A 17185-nucleotide genomic window follows, 5' to 3' on the forward strand; every position below is an offset into this window, starting at 1 on the left:
GAGGTTCTTCTGTTAGGCTTATAATTGAGAATTCTTCCTGTAATTGACATTGAGTGCTAAGGCTCCCTAGCCTCTCTTAGCGTTGCTAGTCCACTTTAGCGAGGTTTCCCTTTCATGTTCAGGATGCAAAGAGAAAAAGTTCCAAGTTCACTCCTACATCTTAACCCCTTAGGAGGGTGGTGATTATAGTTCTCCAAACTTCACATCAGGCGTCTCTGTGACCTCAGGCATTTGACTGTATTTCTTATAAAAGACCAAATGGGGGTGGGATGGGGATGAAAGAAGAGTCCTCATTTTTTATTTAGTTAGGGTCATTCGGTAAGGCTCAAGGGGTGAGTCTAGGTCTCACAGTATTTCTTAGAGGGCTCTCCGCAGTTTCTGAACTGGTTGACTCTGAATCCCAAAGGACTCTAGGTGATGAAAGGAGGCTCCCTGTAAATAACTTGACCAAAAAAAAGAGTGCCAAGTCAGATGCAGGGAAGGGGGGGCGTGGCATTCCAGCACCGAGTTTACTCTTCACTGGCACTATTTGCAGCAAGGGATGTTAAGTCACCCTAAGAGCGTCGTGGCCTTGCCCTCCGAGCAGGGGGCGGGGCAGTTACACGCGTCCAGACACAGGCTGGCCGGACGCAGGAACCTGTAATAATGTGGGAGAGCTCCTTGGGACCTTCCCTTACGACGCCTCCAGCCTGACCGCGAGAGTGCTGGAATCTGCCCACACCTTGGTTAGGTGCAGGTCCTACCGGTCCGCGAGTGGGGTCGTCTCCACTGTAAGGAGAGGGGCGTTCCCTGCTAGGTGTAACCGCCGCGCCCCACCCCGCCCCCCGCCGCTGGGCCGGCCCCGGGGGTCGACCGGCGAGGGCGGGGTCGGGAACAAACTGGCAGCTGCCTCCGCTCATCCTGTTGCCAGGCGACGGGGAAGAGGCGGGGCCAACGTGTAAAAGGAGGCGGGTTCTGCAAGGAAACGGCAGGCGTCAGAGAAGCGGTCGCGCAGCCGCCCTTGCTCTTCTCTAGCAGGCGTGCCCGGGTCGGCGCCGCGCTCCGCCCCCGCCCTGGAGTCCGCTCTGCGCACGCGCGGAGCGAGCAGCCGCCTCCGCCCCTCGCAGGGCTCGCGGCGGGGCTGTGCGTCCGGCAGTGGGGCAGCTCTAGTGGGAGCCGCCCGGGAGCCGGTGAACCGAGCGGTCTCGGGCGGCCAGGCGCTGGACGAAGGAGTGCGGTGGGCGGCTGCCGTGTCCACCGCGGCTGAGGAAAATGGTGTTCGAGTCGGTGGTCGTGGATGTGTTGAACCGGTTCTTGGGGGACTATGTGGTGAACCTGGACACGTCCCAGCTCACTCTGGGCATCTGGGGAGGTAACGAGACCGCCGCCGCCCCCTCAATCTCGTTTTCCTCCCGGCCTTTGGTTTTCGGAGCCTCTGGCCCCTCGCTCGGCACCACCACCTGCCGCCGCCCTCCTCGGGGTTAAATTACGTAAAGCCAGGCGGTGGTTCCAGGGCCTCTGCCCGCAAGTTGTTTGTATTCTGGCAGGAGGGGGTTGGGGTCGGGGTGCGGGCTGTAACGTCCCCCTTTTCCGAGCCGGGCGGTTGAGGGGGCCCGCGGTGGATTCCGAGGGTGCGGGAGACCGATTGCTCCCAGGCGCCCTTTTCTGCCCGTCGCCCCGCGCCGTCTAGCTTCAGCTGCGCGGGTCGTGGGGGTGTGGAGGGGGGGGGGGTCACAAGACGCCCGGGGGGCTTGTTCCCATCCCTGTCATTTTGTACCCCCGCGGGTTATGGCGAAGGCTCGGGAGAGCGCACGGAGTGTCGCACGTTGTCTCGCACGTGCAAGCAAGGCGCTGCGACCGAAGACGCCCTCTTCCTTCCCCAGCTCGGGCGTGTGGCTAACCCGCGGTGTCTTCTCGGCCCCGGTTCCTGGCCACCCCACCTGCATTCCCGGTTGCTGGCTTGGCTCCTGCCGGTAACAGAAAGCGAAACTCCTGGGCACGATTAACTCAAATGGTTGGTCAGGTGTTTCCAGTTCACAGCCTGACCCGGGAGTTAGGAGGAGGACAGAAGCCTTACTCTGTATCCACTTACTCTGGTGCGCTGCCTTATTTGGAGCCTCATTTTTACTGCTGCCATCTGTTTTTGTATTATCCCCTTTTTAAACATCCGTTGTAAGTTAGATTGCTTTTCCGTAGCAAGTGAATCTCTTGGGCCAAAGTTAGGGCTGGTTTTTTTTTTTTTTTTTTTTTTTTAGTTTAATCGCTAATATGCACACACTTTCAGCCTCCTTCTAAGACTCGTTTATCTTGAGTTTTCTCCTTTATGAAAGAGTGTGAGTAGGTAATTATTTTGGTGGCGAGAGCCTTGTTAGGGCTGTTGGTATCTGGTACCACGGGTAGAGCCAGCCTCCGCGGAGAAGGGACGTGAGCGCTAGCTCGGCATCTGCGGGTAGTATCGGAGACGTGAAGAGTGTTGATTTTGTTCTTCTCATTTGCCGAGTAAAAATCATACGATCTGCCTTCACCCACTTCAGAAGGGAAGCCTTGCAAACATTTTGTGGTGTGTTTTGAATCGTAGTGGAGGGTTCCCGTAGAGGTTTGTGGAGGTGTGTGTCGAGTGTGATTTATGGATGAATTTGTTTAAAATTTAGGTGCGGTAAAATTGACTCGCGATGTTAAAGTTCTGCCCCACAATCGTGATACCAAAAAGTTCCATCAGGACACCGAAGTTCCCCCTGCTGCCCCTTTTTAGTCCACCCTTCCCAGCCTCCATTTCTCCTGGCAGCCACTGATCTGTTTCCATCCCTACAGTTTTGTCTTTGCCTGAGTGCCATAGAAATGGAATTATGTGGTAAATAGCTTTTGGGGTCTTCTGTTTTTAGTGAATTTCACTCCTTCCACTTTTTACACAAAATGAATTTGAGAGGGCCATCCGTGTGTTGCATGCACCAGTATTTCATTCCTGTATTTTTGAGCAGTAGTTGATTGTAGGAATGTGTTGCAAATGTTTATGTTTGCTGGTTTCCCTTTTTAGCCATTAGGAATAGAGCTGCTAATAAACATGCGTGTACGGGTTTTTGTGTGAACATAAATTTTTATTTCCCTTGGGTTAGTACCGAAGAGCGCAATTGTGAGGCCTTTATGGTAAGTTAATATTTAATTTACATGAAACTAAGCTGCTTTTCAAAGTGCCTGTGCCATTTTGCAATCTCACCAGCAGTGTAGTGTAGCACTGACTGCTCATCGCTTAGTTACTTTACACCCTCACTAGCACTTAGCATTGACATTTCAGAAACTTTTTTTTAGCCATTTTACTAGGTATATAGTGCTGAAGTATGGTGGTTTTAATTTGCATATCTAGTGATTAAAGTTGTTGAGCATCTTCTGATGTTCTTTGCTGTCTGTGTAGTTTCATTGGTGAAGTGTTCAAATCTTTGGCTCCTTTTCAATTGGCTTTTTTTCTTTTTTTATTGAGATTCACTGTACCCATTAAAGTGGCATTTTAAAAATGGTATTTTAAAATGCCATTTAAAAAATGTTGTTAATGTAGCTGACACACAATGTTAAATTGGTTTTAGGTATACAACAGTGATTCAACAATTCTAAAGGTTATGTAATGCTCACCATGATAAGTGTTACCATCTGTCACCTTTCCATATTATTAAAGTATTATTTGGTTTTATTTTTTATTTTTATTTTTTTAAGTAGGCTCCATGCCCAACATGGGGCTGGAACTCATGACCCTCAGATGAAGAGTCACATGCTCTACCGAATGAGCTAGCCAGGTGCTTCCATTATTACAGTATTATTAACTGCATTTCCTATGCTTTACTTTTCATCTTAAATTTACACTTTTAAGATGTACAGTTGAGTGTTTTTTAGTATAGCCACAAAATTGTGCCACTGTCGACACTAATTCCAGAACTTTTTCAACACCCCCAAAATAAGCCTCATGCCCATTAGCAATCACTCTCAAATTCTGTCCTGAACTTCCCGACCTCAACTCCAGCAACTTCTGATTTCCTTTATGTTTTCTATGGAGTCACCAATTCTGGACATTTCACTTACATGTAATCCTGCAACATACATGGCTTTTTGTTTCTGGCCTTTTTCACATAACTTTATATTTTCAAGCGTCATCTTGTAGGATGTATCATTTTATTTCTTTTTATGACTGAATAATATTCCATTATATGGGTATATCACATTTTGTTTATTCATTGATCAGTTGATAGACATATAAATTATTCTTTTTGGTTTTTATGAGTAATGCTGTGAACCTTCATGTGCAAGTTTTTTTGTGGGCATATGTTCTAAATTTTCTCAAGTATATGCCTAGGACTGGAATTGCTGAGTCATATGGTAACTCAGACTTTTTATAGTACTGTTGAACTCTTTTTCAAAGTATTTTCTTATTGTTAACTGTTGAGAGTTCTTTACATGTTACATATATGAATCTTTTGTCAGAAAGAAAATCTGAAAATGTATTCTCCCAGTCTCTTCCAAGTCTGTCTTTTGCAAAGCAAAAGTTTTAAAATTTTATCAAGTCCACTTCAAAAACTTTTCATGAGTCATGCTTTTGATGTATCTATGAAATCTTAGCCTTCCCTGAAATCACAAAGATTTTCTCCTATGTTTTCTTATACAAGATTTATAATTTTATATTTTATGTTTAGATTTCGGATCCATTTTTGTAAAAGTTGTCAAGGTTGAAGGTTGACATTCATTTGTTGGCATGTGGATGCAAATATTCAATTGTACCATCTGCTGAAAAAAATCCTTTCTTCATAGAATTATTTTTGCACTTTTGTAAAAAAAAAAATTAGACTTTATATTGCGTGGGTTTATTTTTGCATTGTCATCTGTTTGAATAATATGTGTGTCCATCCTTTGACCAATACCACTCTTGTCTTGATAACTCTAGCTAATAGTCATGAAATCAGGTAGTGTGATTCTTCTAACTTTGGTGTTAACAAAAATTTTAAAACAACATATCAGTGTTTTATATATAGAAGTTGGTTATATTTTGATAAGCAGAGCTTTATTTTATTTTTTAGGGAACTCATGCAAATGGGGAGAGAGGCAGAATCCTTTTTTTTTTTTTAATGTTTATTTTTTGAGAGATAGAGTATGAGCAGGGAAGGGGCAGAGAGAGGGAGATACAGGATCTGATCATGTAGGGCTCAGACCCACAAACTGAGATCATGCCTTGAGACCAAGTTGGTTGCTTAACCTACTGAAATGCCAAGGCGCCTTGGTAGACAGAATCAGAATCTTAAGCAGGCTTCATGCACAGTTCAGAGGGTGATGCAGGGCATGGTTCCAGGTTCATGACCGGACCTCACATCAAGAGTCCGGTGCTCAACTGTCTGAGCTACCCAGGTGCCCTAGTGAAACTTTAAGAGCTTTTTGTTAAATTCTCCAAGGATTGATTGATTGATTATTTATTTAAATTGTTTGTAATGTTTATTTTTGAGAGAGAGCACGAAAGGGAGAGGAGCAGAGAGATGGAGACACAGAATCTGAAGCAGGCTCTGAGTTGTCACCGCAGAGCCTGACTGAGCCACCCAGGCGCTCCTCCCTCCTTTGAGAATTTAAAAAGCAGTAATTTTAATAAACTTTTAAAAAGTTATTTGAAAATTTCAATAATAGAAACTAGATGCATAGGAAAATTGTTAAGGTTATGGAGTTAATATTTTATGGTCTAATGTCAGAAGGACGTTTGGTTTTAAATGTATGCTTTTGCTGGGTGTGTGTAATAATCCAGCTAATTGCACTCTTAGCATATTAATAGTGTTAGTGTTCAGGAATTAGATGGATGATTTCAAACCTAATAATGGGTAGTGCTTTGAAAATGTTTCTGAGGTAATTTTTTTTGGAAATGAGAATCCGTTTTTCCTTAGAAACTTGGTTATACATGAATGAAGAGTTTCCAAAAACGTATTTAATTATAATGTAGCAGAATAGTGCTACTATACTGGGCCCTACAGGAAGCAGACTGAGTGCTGGAAGCATCTGTTTTATGAAGGAGAAAGAGGAATTGAGCTTTATCTCACCCTCCTGATGAATTTTGATGTTGATAAAGTACTTTTTATGCGCCGCTATCAATCCTCCACCGTTTTGTATGTCATTTACTTAGGTAGGTGGTAGTACTTCATTGATCGATCTGACGTTAATCTCCCACCATTTCTTTTTTTTTCTCTTTTTAAAAAACATTTTTTAAAATGGTTATTTATTTTTGAGAGAGACAGAGACAGAATGCTAGTGGGTTAGGGGCAGAGAGAGAGGGAGACACAGAATCGGAAGCAGGGTCCAGGCTCTGAATCGTCAGCACAGAGCCCGACGCGGGGCTCGAACTCACGAGCCGGTGAGATGATGACCTGAGCCGAAGTCGGATGCTCAACCGACTGAGCCACCCAGGCGCCCCATCTCCCACCTTTTCTAAGCTGGCATTTCGTGTTTCCTTCAAGAGCTAGGCTGCATCAGAATCAGCCATATGTGTTCCTTAGACATACAGATTTCTGAACTGCTTTCCAGACTTAATAATTCTTTTATCTGGAGTAGGACACCGAAATCTTTTTCTTTTTTGTTTTGTTTTGTTTTTTTTTAAACGTCATGGGATTGTCATGTACAACTAGGTGCATTTTAAGAGCACTTTAGGGCGCCTGTGTGGCTCAGTCGGTTAAACGTCCCACTTTGGCTGGGGTCATGATCTCGCAGTCCATGAGTTCGAGCCTCGCGTCGGGCTCTGTGCTGACCGCTCAGAGCCTGGAGCCTGTTTCAGATTCTGTGTCTCCCTCTCTCTCTGACCCTCCCCCGTTCATGCTGTGTCGCTCTCTGTCTCAAAAATAAATAAACGTTAAAAAAAAAAAAAGCACTTTGAGGGCAAATGTATTAGAAACTCAAGAGGCAGAAGCAGTAATAAAGATGGCTTGCGATAGAACTCTTTCTTGTTTTCTTACTCAAATTTTGCAGGTTTTTTTTTTTTTTTTTTTTGGTGGTGGTTGTTATGCCTGATAATGTTATGTAACGTTAGAAACTGATTTCTTTTTTTTTAAAACTAACTTGGATATTTTATTTTTGAAATGTTACTTTCCCAGTTTTCTCTTTATAACAGAGTTTAATGGTCAGTGGCCACTTACTACCTGTCCCCAGTATACTCTTTGCTCTGTAGGATGATGAAGATTCAGGGCACAATTCCTGATATGAAGGAGTCATTCTTTTATGAAAGGAATATATTGGGAGTGCTGAACAGATGTTTGTTGAGATCTAGTGGTAATTACCAATTATAATTCATTAAATACTATTTTTATCTTTACATTCTGAGAAACTTTTATAGAATGTTAGAGCTGAAAGGGAACGTTTAATATGAAAAGTGTTAAATACAGAATTAAAAGATTTTGCAGTCTACATCCATATTCCTGTAATCTAGATGGTACCACAAATTATGTATTAACAGCTTTATTGAAACATAACTGACATAGTAAAAGCACATATTTAAAGTCTACAGTTTGGTAAACTTTGACATGTATGCACTTGGGAAATAGTCATCATGATCAAGATGACGAAATATCCATCACACTCAAAAGTTTTTTTGGCCATCTCCAGAGGCATCCAATATTCTGATTTTTTTTTTTTTTCCTACCATACATACCTATACCTCTATTTCTGGCTTGCTGAATGTGGTTTTTTTCCTCCAAGAATGTGTGTTGGGTTTTGTAAACTGGTTTTTCTCTATTGATATGATCATAGGGTGTCTCTTCTTCAGCCTGTTGATGTAATGGATTATATTAATTGATTTTTGAATGTTGAATGAGTCTTTCATACCTGGAATAAATTCCACCTGGTCTTGGTATATAATTATTCTTACACATTGTTGGATTTAATTTGGTACTTTGTTGATTTTTGCATCTGTGTTCATGAGAGATAGTGGTCTGTAGCTTTTTTTCTTGTAATGTGTTTATCTGGTTTTGGTATTAGGGTAATGCTGAACTCATAAAGTGAGTTAGGAAGTGTTCCCTCTGCTTCTGTTTGCTAGAGGAGGTTTCGTTGGGGCTTGGTATCATTTTTTCCTTAAATGTTTGGTTTAGAAAGTTAGTGAAACCATCTGGGCGTTATGCTTTCAGTTTTGAAGGATTATTAAGTGTTGAATCAATGTCTTTAATAGATACAGGCCTATTTTGGTATCTTTTTTATCATGTGTGAGTTTTGCTAGAATATATCTTTTGAGGGATTGTTACAGGTTTTTTTTTTTTAATTTTTTTTTTTTCAACGTTTATTTATTTTTGGGACAGAGAGAGACAGAGCATGAATGGGGGAGGCGCAGAGAGAGAGGGAGACACAGAATCGGAAGCAGGCTCCAGGCTCTGAGCCATCAGCCCAGAGCCTGACGCGGGGCTCGAACTCACGGACCGCGAGATCGTGACCTGGCTGAAGTCAGAAGCTTAACCGACTGCGCCACCCAGGCGCCCCGTATTGAATTTCATTGATTTCTGCTCTAATTCTTCTTTTCTTCTGCTTACTTAGGATTTCATTTGGTCTTCTTTTCCTAGATTCCTAAGGTGGAAGCCAGAGTATTGATTTTAGATCTTTCTTCTTTTCTAATATATGCATTCAGTGGTGTAAATTTCTGAGCCCTCCTTTTGCTGCATGTCAAATTTTGAGAGCTGTATTTTCATTTGATTCAAGATACTTTTCAGTTTCTTTTGAGACTTCTTTGACTTCTGTGTTATTTTAAATTAGTATTTGCCAAATCTGCAGGTATTTTGGGAGTTTCTACCTTTTTTTTTTTTTTTTTGTGACTGATTTCTAGTTTAAGTCCATTGTTGTCTGAAAGCAAATTTTGTAAGACTTTTATTCCTTTAAATTTGTTAAGATTTTTTTTTTGGACCAGAGTTTGGATTATTGTGGTGAATGTTCTGTGTGAGCTTGAAAAGAATATGGGGCACCTGGGTGGCTCAGTTGGTTAAGCATCCGACTTAGGCTCAGGTCATGATCTCATGGCCCGTGAGTTTGAGCCCCGCTTCGGGCTCTGTGCTGACAGCTCAGAACTTGGAGCCTGCTTCAGATTCTGTGTCTCCCCCTCTGTCTGCCCCTCCCTGCTCATGCTCTGTCTCTGTCTCAGAAATTTATAAACATTAAAAAAATTAAAAAGAAAAGAATATTCTGCTATTGTTGGAATAAATGTTCTACAAATTTTAATTAGATCTCTTTGCTTTTAATTTGTTTATGCCTTTATGTCTAGAGTGGGTTTCTTGCAGATATCTTATTGTTAGGTTTTGTTTTTGTTATCCACTGTGTCGGGTTTTGTCTTTTCATTGGTATATTCAGACCATTTCTAGTTATTTATTTATTTATTTTTTTTCAACGTTTTTATTTATTTTTGGGACAGAGAGAGACAGAGCATGAACGGGGGAGGGGCAGAGAGAGAGGGAGACACAGAGTCGGAAACAGGCTCCAGGCTCTGAGCCATCAGCCCAGAGCCTGACGCGGGGCTCGAACTCACGGACCGCGAGATCGTGACCTGGCTGAAGTCGGACGCTTAACCGACTGCGCCACCCAGGCGCCCCCAGACCGTTTATATTTAAAGTGATTATTGATATAGTTGGGTTGATGGTTGTCTATTTGTAGCTCTTTTCTATTTCTTGTATGTATGTCTTTGCTTTTTAAAATCTTCCCCTCTTTTTTCTGCCTCTTCTGGTTTTAATTAAGCTTTTCTATGATTTCCTTTTTTTCCTCTCCTAATATATTAATTATACCAAATTTATTATTTACCACAGGCTTACCAAATTTATTATTTATTTTTCATTTGATTATTACTATTTTAGTGGATGCTTTGGGATTGCAATATGCATTTAAAACTAATCTAAGTCTGGAGCACCTGGGTGGCTCAGTCAGTTAAACATCCACCTCTTGATTTTGGCTCAGAACATGATCTTGTGGTTCGTGAGTTTGAGCCCTGCATCTGTCCCCAAGCTTATAGCATGGAGACTGCTTGAGATTCTTTCCTCTCTCTTAAATCAATAAACAAACAGACAAAAAATGAAACTAATCAAAGTCCAATCAAATAAAGCTATATTGCTTCAGAGCTAGTGGAGGCACCTTATAAGATTATTGTACTCATTTGCTTTTGCCATTCATTTCACTTATCCATAAGCTGTACCTACCCAGTGCACTGTTGCTATTATTATTTTGAACAGTTTCCCATTAAGGAAAATAAAAGGCTTAATTTTACCTTTATTCCTTTTCTCATGCTCTTACAGATCTGAGTTTGTGACCTATATTTTCCTTCTCTGTGAAAACTTTTAACATTTCTTGCAAGGGAGGTCTGCCAAAAAATGCCATCAGGTTTTGTTTGCCTGAGAAACTATTTCTTTTGCATCTCCACCACTTAAAAATAATGTGGTAAAATACAACATAAAATCATCTTAATGATATTTTAATTTCAGGTGTACAGTATATTGATTCAACAGTTCGGTACATTACTCAGTGTTCACCCTAAGCATAGCCACCATCTGTCATCAAACAACATTTTTGCAACATTATTGACTATATTCCCTTTGTTGTACTTTTCATCTCTGTGACTTACTTATTTTGTAACTGGAAGTTTGTACTTAATCACCTTCACCTATTTTGCCCATCCCGCCCCCCGACCTACCTCTCCTCAAGCAGCCATCAATTTGTTCTCTGTATTTAAGAGTCTTGGTTTTTTTTGTTTCACTGGTTTGTTTTTAATTTTTTTTTTTTTTTCAACGTTTATTTATTTTTGGGACAGAGAGAGACAGAGCATGAACGGGGGAGGGGCAGAGAGAGAGGGAGTCACAGAGTCGGAAACAGGCTCCAGGCTCTGAGCCATCAGCCCAGAGCCCGACGCGGGGCTCGAACTCACGGACCGCGAGATCGTGACCTGGCTGAAGTCGGATGCTTTACCGACTGCGCCACCCAGGCGCCCCTCACTGGTTTGTTTTTTAGATTCCACATGTAAGTGACATCATGGTATTTGTCTTTCTCTCACTTGTTTCACTTAGCATAATATCCTGTAGCTCCATCCGTATTGTTGCAAATGGTAAGGTCTCACTCTTTATTATGGCTGAGTAATATTCGTGTGTATGTGTGGGTGTAGGTGTGTGGGTGTGTGTATCCATTTATCTGATGGATGCTTGGTTGCTTCCATATGTTAGCTATTGTAAATGATGCTGCAGTAAACATAGAGCTGCATATTTTTTTTTTTGAATTCGTGTTTTTGGGTAAATACTAGTGGAATTACTGGATCATATAGTATCTCTTTTTTAAATTTTTTGAGGAACCTCCATATTGTTTTCCATAGCAGCTGCACCAATTTACATTCCTACCTCCAGTGTATGAGGGTTCCTTTTCCTTCACATTCTCATCATCACTTGTTATTGTCTTTTTGATTCTAGCCTTTCTGACAGGTGGGAGGTGATATCTCGTGGTTTTGATTTGCATTTCTCTGATGATGAGTGATGAGCATCTTCTCATGTGTCTGTTGGTCATCTGTATGTCTTCTTTGGAAAAAAATGTCTCTTCAGGTCTTTTGCCATTTTAAATCAGATTAGTATTAGTGTTTTTGCTGTTGGGTTGTAGAAGTTCTTCATAAAATTTGGATATTAACCAAACTTTGGATATTATCCAAAGGGATATTAACCCTTTATTGGATATATCCTTTGAAAATATCTTTTCCAATTCAGTAGGTTGCGTTTTTGTTTTGTCGATGGTTTCCTTTGCTGTGGAAAAGCTTTTTATTTTGGTGTGGTCCCGATATTTATTTTTGCTTTTGTTTTCCTTGCCTTAGGACACAGATCTAGAAAAATGTTTCTGTGGTGATGTCAAAGAAAATACAGTCTGTGGTTTCTTCAGGAGTTTTATGGTTTCAGGTTGCACATTTAGGTCTTTAGTCTACTTTTGAGTTATTTTTATGCTGCAATAAAGTGGTCCAGTTTCATTCTTTTACAGCAGCTGTCCAGTTTTCCTAGTACAATCTGTTGAAGAGGTTGTCTTCTCTCCATTGTATATTCCTGACTGTTTTGTCATAGATTAATTGACCATGTAAGTGTGGGTTTATTTCTGGGCTCTCTATTCTGTTCCATTGCTCTATGTGTATATTGTTGTGTCAGTACCATGCTGTTGTGACTACTACGACTTGATAGTATATCTTGAAATCTGGAATAGTGATACCCCCAGCTTTGTTCTTTCTCAAGATTGCTTTGGCTATTCAGGCTTTTTTCTGGTTCCATACAAATGTTAGGATTATTTGTTTTAGTTCTTTGAAAACTGCTCTTAGTAATTTTATAGGGATTGTGTTGAACCTATAGATTGCTTTTTGTAGTGAGATTTTAATGATAGTCTTCTAATCCATTAGCATGGACTATTTTCCCATTTGTTGGTGTTTTCTTTCTTTCATCAGGGTTTTATAGTTTTCAGAGTATCGGTCTTTCATCCTTTTGGTTGGGTGTATTCTTATGTACTTTCTTATTTTTGGTGATTGTAAATGGAATTGTTAATTTTTCTTTCTGCTACTTCATTATTACTGTATACTGTATAGAAATGCAGATTTCTGTGTATTAATTTTGTATCCTGCAACTTTACTGAATTCACTTATCAGTTCTAACAGTTTTTTTGTTGTTGTTAGTCTTTAGGGTTTTCTTTCTTTTTTTTTTTAATTTTTTTAAATGTTTTTATTTATTTTTGAGACAGAGCACAAGTTGGGGAGGGTCAGAGAGAGGGAGACACAGAATCTGAAGCAGGCTTCAGGCTCTGAGCTGTCAGCACAGAGTCTGACGTGGGGCTTGAACTCACCAACTGTGAGATCATGACCTGAGCTGAAGTCGGATGCTCAACCGACTGAGCCACCCAGGCGCCCCAGTCTGTAGGGTTTTCTATATACAGTATCATGTCCTCTGCAAGTAGTGAAAGTTTTACTTCTTCCTTGCTAATGTGAATGCCTTTTATTTCTTTTTCTTGTCTTGAGTAGTAAGACTTCCAGTACTATGTTGAATAAAGGAGTGGAGATCCTTGTTTTGTTCCTGGTTTTAGAGGAAAAGCTCTTAGTTTTTTGCTAGTTGAGTATGATGTTAGTTAGCTTGTAGGTTTTTGATATATGGCCATTATTATGTTGAGGTATATTCCCTCTAAATCTTTCATTGTTGATGGATATTGGATTTTGTCAACACATTTTTTTCTACATTTACTGAGGTGATCCTTGGGCTTTTATCTCTTTTGTTAAAGTGAGGTACCACACTGATTGATTTGTAAATATTAAACCACTCTTGCATCAGTGGAGTAACTCGTGCTCAATTGTGGTCAGTGATTTTTTAAACTGATAAGAACAGATACTACACTTGATCTTAGCCAAAAGGCCGAGAAGCGATGGGTTCAGTGATTTTTTTAAATGTATCATTGGATTTAGTTTGCTGATATTTTGTTGAGGATTTCTGTATCTGTGTTCATCAGTAATATTGGCTTGTGGTTTTCTTTTTTTGTAGTGTCTTTGTTTTTGGTATCAGGGTATTGCTGGCCTGGTAGAATGAATTTGGAAGTTTTCCTTTCTTTTTAAATTTTTGGAATAGTTGGAGAAGAATAGTATTAACTCTTGAGAGGTTTAGTAGAATTCACCTTTGAAGCCATAAGCCATAGACTTTTGCTTTTTGGGAGTTATGTGATTACTGATTCAATTTCCTTACTAGTAATCACTTTGTCCAAATTTTCTATTTACTTCTGATTTACTTTTGGAAGATTGTATGTTTTTAGGAATTAAAATTTTTTTTTAACGTTTATTTATTTTTGAGAGAGAGAGAGAGAGAGAGAGAGCGAGCGAGCATGAGTGGGGGAGGGGCAGAGAGAGAGGGAGACACAGAATGCGAAGCAGGCTCCAAGCTCTGAGCTGTCAGCACAGAGCCCAATGTGGGGCTCAAACTCACGAACCGTGAGATCATGACCTGAGCCGAAGTTGGACACTTAACCGACTGAGCCACCCAGGCACCCCTGGTTTTAGGAATTTAAAGAATGAAGTATGCCTATTTATTTATTTTTAAATGTTTATTCATTTTTGAGAGGAAAGAGCATGAGTGGGGGAGGCGCAGAGAGCGGGGGGACGGAGGATCCCAAGTGGGCTCTGAGCTGACAGCAGTGAGCCTGATGTGGGGCTTGAACTCACTAACTGTGAGATTATGATCTGAATGGCAGTTGGATGTTCAACTCACTGAGCCACCTGAGTGCCCTGAGTATGCCTTTAATTTTTTTAATTTTTTAATGTTTAAAAATAATTTATTTTGAGGGGCGCCTGGGTGGCGCAGTCGGTTAAGTGTCCGACTTCAGCCAGGTCACGATCTTGCGGTCCGTGAGTTCGAGCCCCGCGTCGGGCTCTGGGCTGATGGCTCAGAGCCTGGAGCCTGTTTCCGATTCTGTGTCTCCCTCTCTCTCTGCCCCTCCCCCGTTCATGCTCTGTCTCTCTCTGTCCCAAAAATAAATAAACGTTGAAAAAAAAAATTAAAAATAATTTATTTTGAGAGAGTGCACACAAGCAGGGGAGGTGCAGAGAGAGAGAGAGAGAGAGAGAGAGAGGGAGACAGAGAATCCAAGTGGGCTCCACACTGTCAGCGCAGAGCCTGATGGAGGGGCTCGGACTCAGGAACTGTGAAATCATGACCTGAGCTGAAACCAAGAGTTGGATGCTTAACTGAGCCATCTAGGAAACCCCCAAAGTATGTCTTTTTAAAATGAAAAATACTTTAATATTTTAATTTTACTCCTTAAATTTTTTTTAGGAGCTGTGGCCTTGAAGAATCTTGAAATTAAAGAAAATGCTCTGGTAGGTTTTGAGTATAAAAAATTTGTAATGTCTGCATTTAACTGTATATAGACTTTTTGATTTACTTTGTCATTTTAAATTATTCAAGCTTGTGAAAATTTTTAAAAAAGAATTTTTGCAAAATATGTATTTTACAAAGTAGACTTTTAATCTGTAAAAGCACAGAGTATAATTTTCCCCATTTAAAAATGCTTCCAATTTTTTTCTTTCTATATGATTTTATTTTAAATGGTTAATTTATCTTTCCAGTTGTCTTCAAGTTTTAATACCATGGTAACGATTTTTTTTTTTTTTTACTATAGAATTCAGTGGTATTAATTACATTCATGATGCTATACAATCATTAAGCCCTATCTTTTTTTCTGTAACTTTTTCATTGGGTCAAAGGGAATCCTATAACAATTAAGAAGTAATGCCCTATTCCTCCTCTTTGTAGACCTTGCTAACCTTTAATCTACTTTCTGCTTCTATGAATTTGCTTGTTGTACCTCGTCAGTGAAATCCTGCCATGTTTGTCATACCGTGTTTGACACATTTCACTTAGCTAATTCCTCTAAGGTTTGTCTGTTGTTTTTATCAGGACAACATTTCATTTTGTGGCTGAGTAGTATTCCAGTGTATCTTTATGCCACGTTTTGTTTATCCATTGATATCTTGATAGACACTTGAGTTGTTTCTGCCTTTTGGCTCTTGTGAATAATGCTGCTGTAACACTGGCATACACATGTCTGTTCAGTTCCCTGTTTTCAGTCCCTGTGGGTAAATGTCTACCAGTGGAATTGCTGGATTTTATGGTAATTTTATGTTTAATGTTTTTAAGAACTGCCACTCCATTTTCCATACTAGTTGAACCATTTTATATTCCTACTACCAATGCATAGAGTGTCCACTTTCTCCACATCCTTGCTAACATTTACTTATCTTTTTAAATCTTTCTTTTTTTTCATTTTATCTTAAGTACAGTTTACTCCCCGAGGTGGGGCTGGAGCTCCCGACCCCAAGATCAGAGTCACATGCTCTACCAGCTGAGCCAGCTAGGCACTGTTTTTGGTTTTCTGATTATACCCCTCCTAATAGACATAAAGTGGAATCTCATTTTGGTTTCTCTTAGCATTTCCCTCATGACTAGTGAGGCTGAGCATTTTTTCATGTGCTTATTGGCCATTTGTATATGTTCTTTGGATATGTCTGTTGAAAATAGTTGCTGATTTTTTAGTCAAGTTTTTGTTTGCTTGTTTGAATTGCATTTCTTTATGTATTCTTGATATTTTCCCTTATCAGATACATGATTTGCAAAATTGACCCCCATTCTTTGTGTTGCCTTATGCCTCTGTTGATAGTGTTCTTTGATGCACTAAAGTTTTTAGTCTTGGTGAAATTTAATCCATCTTTTTTTTTTCTTTTGTTGTTTGTGTCTTTGGTGTGCTGTTCAAGAAATCATTGCCAAATCTAATGTCAAGAAGATTTTACCACATGTTTTCTTCTAAGGGTTTTGTAGTTTTAGTTCTTGTGTTTAGGTCTTATGTCCATTTTGAATTAATTTTTATGTATGGTTATGAGGTAAGGGCTTAACTTCACTCTTTGGTGTGGATGTCCAGTGTTCTCAGCACCACTTATTGAAAAGGTTGTCCTTTTCCCCATTGGATGGGGAGAAATTCTTTTGAGGTTTTTTGCAAAGTGGAGTTTTAACCTCCCTGTAAGGACAAACTGATGATAAAATTTCCCACTTAATTTTCCCCTCAGACAATATAAAGGCAGTATGATTTTGGTAAGGGTAACTTAGGTCTTCTCTATTACTGTAGAACTTTCTCCCTATTTATTTAAAAATGATCAGTCTCCCTGAATGTTACGGAGTTGAGAATAGTATGACAATTAAGTATTTACAAATTTAAATAAGTATTGATGGTAAAGAGAAGGTGCAAGTTAACTGAATCCCTTTAAGTAATTGTGGGAAGAAAAAAATAGTCTTGTTTTGTCGGCCTGTATATATACTAATATTTTATATGTATATATATGTTTTGTAGAGTCAACTGGATGTACCATTTAAAGTTAAAGTTGGTCATATAGGTAAGCTGCGCTTATTATTTGAATGTCCTTGCTGGACTTGCAGTAAGAATGATATGCTTCGTATCTCTTTAATGTGATATTGTTAATGTTTCTGAGCACTAATTGAAAATCATGTGTTTTCATGTGGGTAGAGCTTAGTAGTGTAACTTAAAGATACTGTGTGGTCCATGTATCCCTTGTTTAAAACCTATGAAATTACACATTTACTAGGTGTTAAAAATGAGTGGAGAGCCAGTGTTAAATTCAGTAGCATAACAGTCTCTGTTTCTTAGGTTTCTGACTAGTTATTGCTGTCTTCCAATCACGGATGTC

General features: G+C 40.1%; 1 protein-coding gene and 1 pseudogene across 3 annotated transcripts in view; one reads left to right on the forward strand and one right to left on the reverse strand.

The window, feature by feature from the left end:
• The first annotated feature begins 1131 nt into the window (after positions 1 to 1131).
• Positions 1132 to 17185, forward strand: part of VPS13A (vacuolar protein sorting 13 homolog A) — a 260584-nt gene continuing 244530 nt past the window's right edge. For all 3 annotated transcript variants that reach the window (XM_047102413.1, XM_047102419.1, XM_047102427.1), the window contains exons 1-3: positions 1132 to 1351; positions 14763 to 14806; positions 16831 to 16873. In XM_047102413.1, the coding sequence (XP_046958369.1) occupies positions 1252 to 1351; positions 14763 to 14806; positions 16831 to 16873 (187 nt within the window). In that variant the 5' untranslated portion in view covers positions 1132 to 1251. The remainder of the gene's footprint in view (positions 1352 to 14762; positions 14807 to 16830; positions 16874 to 17185) is intronic.
• Positions 13224 to 13367, reverse strand: LOC124505404 (uncharacterized; annotated as a pseudogene).

This window comes from Lynx rufus, unplaced genomic scaffold (assembly GCF_022079265.1).
Source record: "Lynx rufus isolate CCGP_SWC_20201006 ecotype Redwood Valley unplaced genomic scaffold, mLynRuf1.p SCAF_10, whole genome shotgun sequence".
NCBI classification, from domain to species: Eukaryota; Metazoa; Chordata; class Mammalia; order Carnivora; family Felidae; genus Lynx; species Lynx rufus.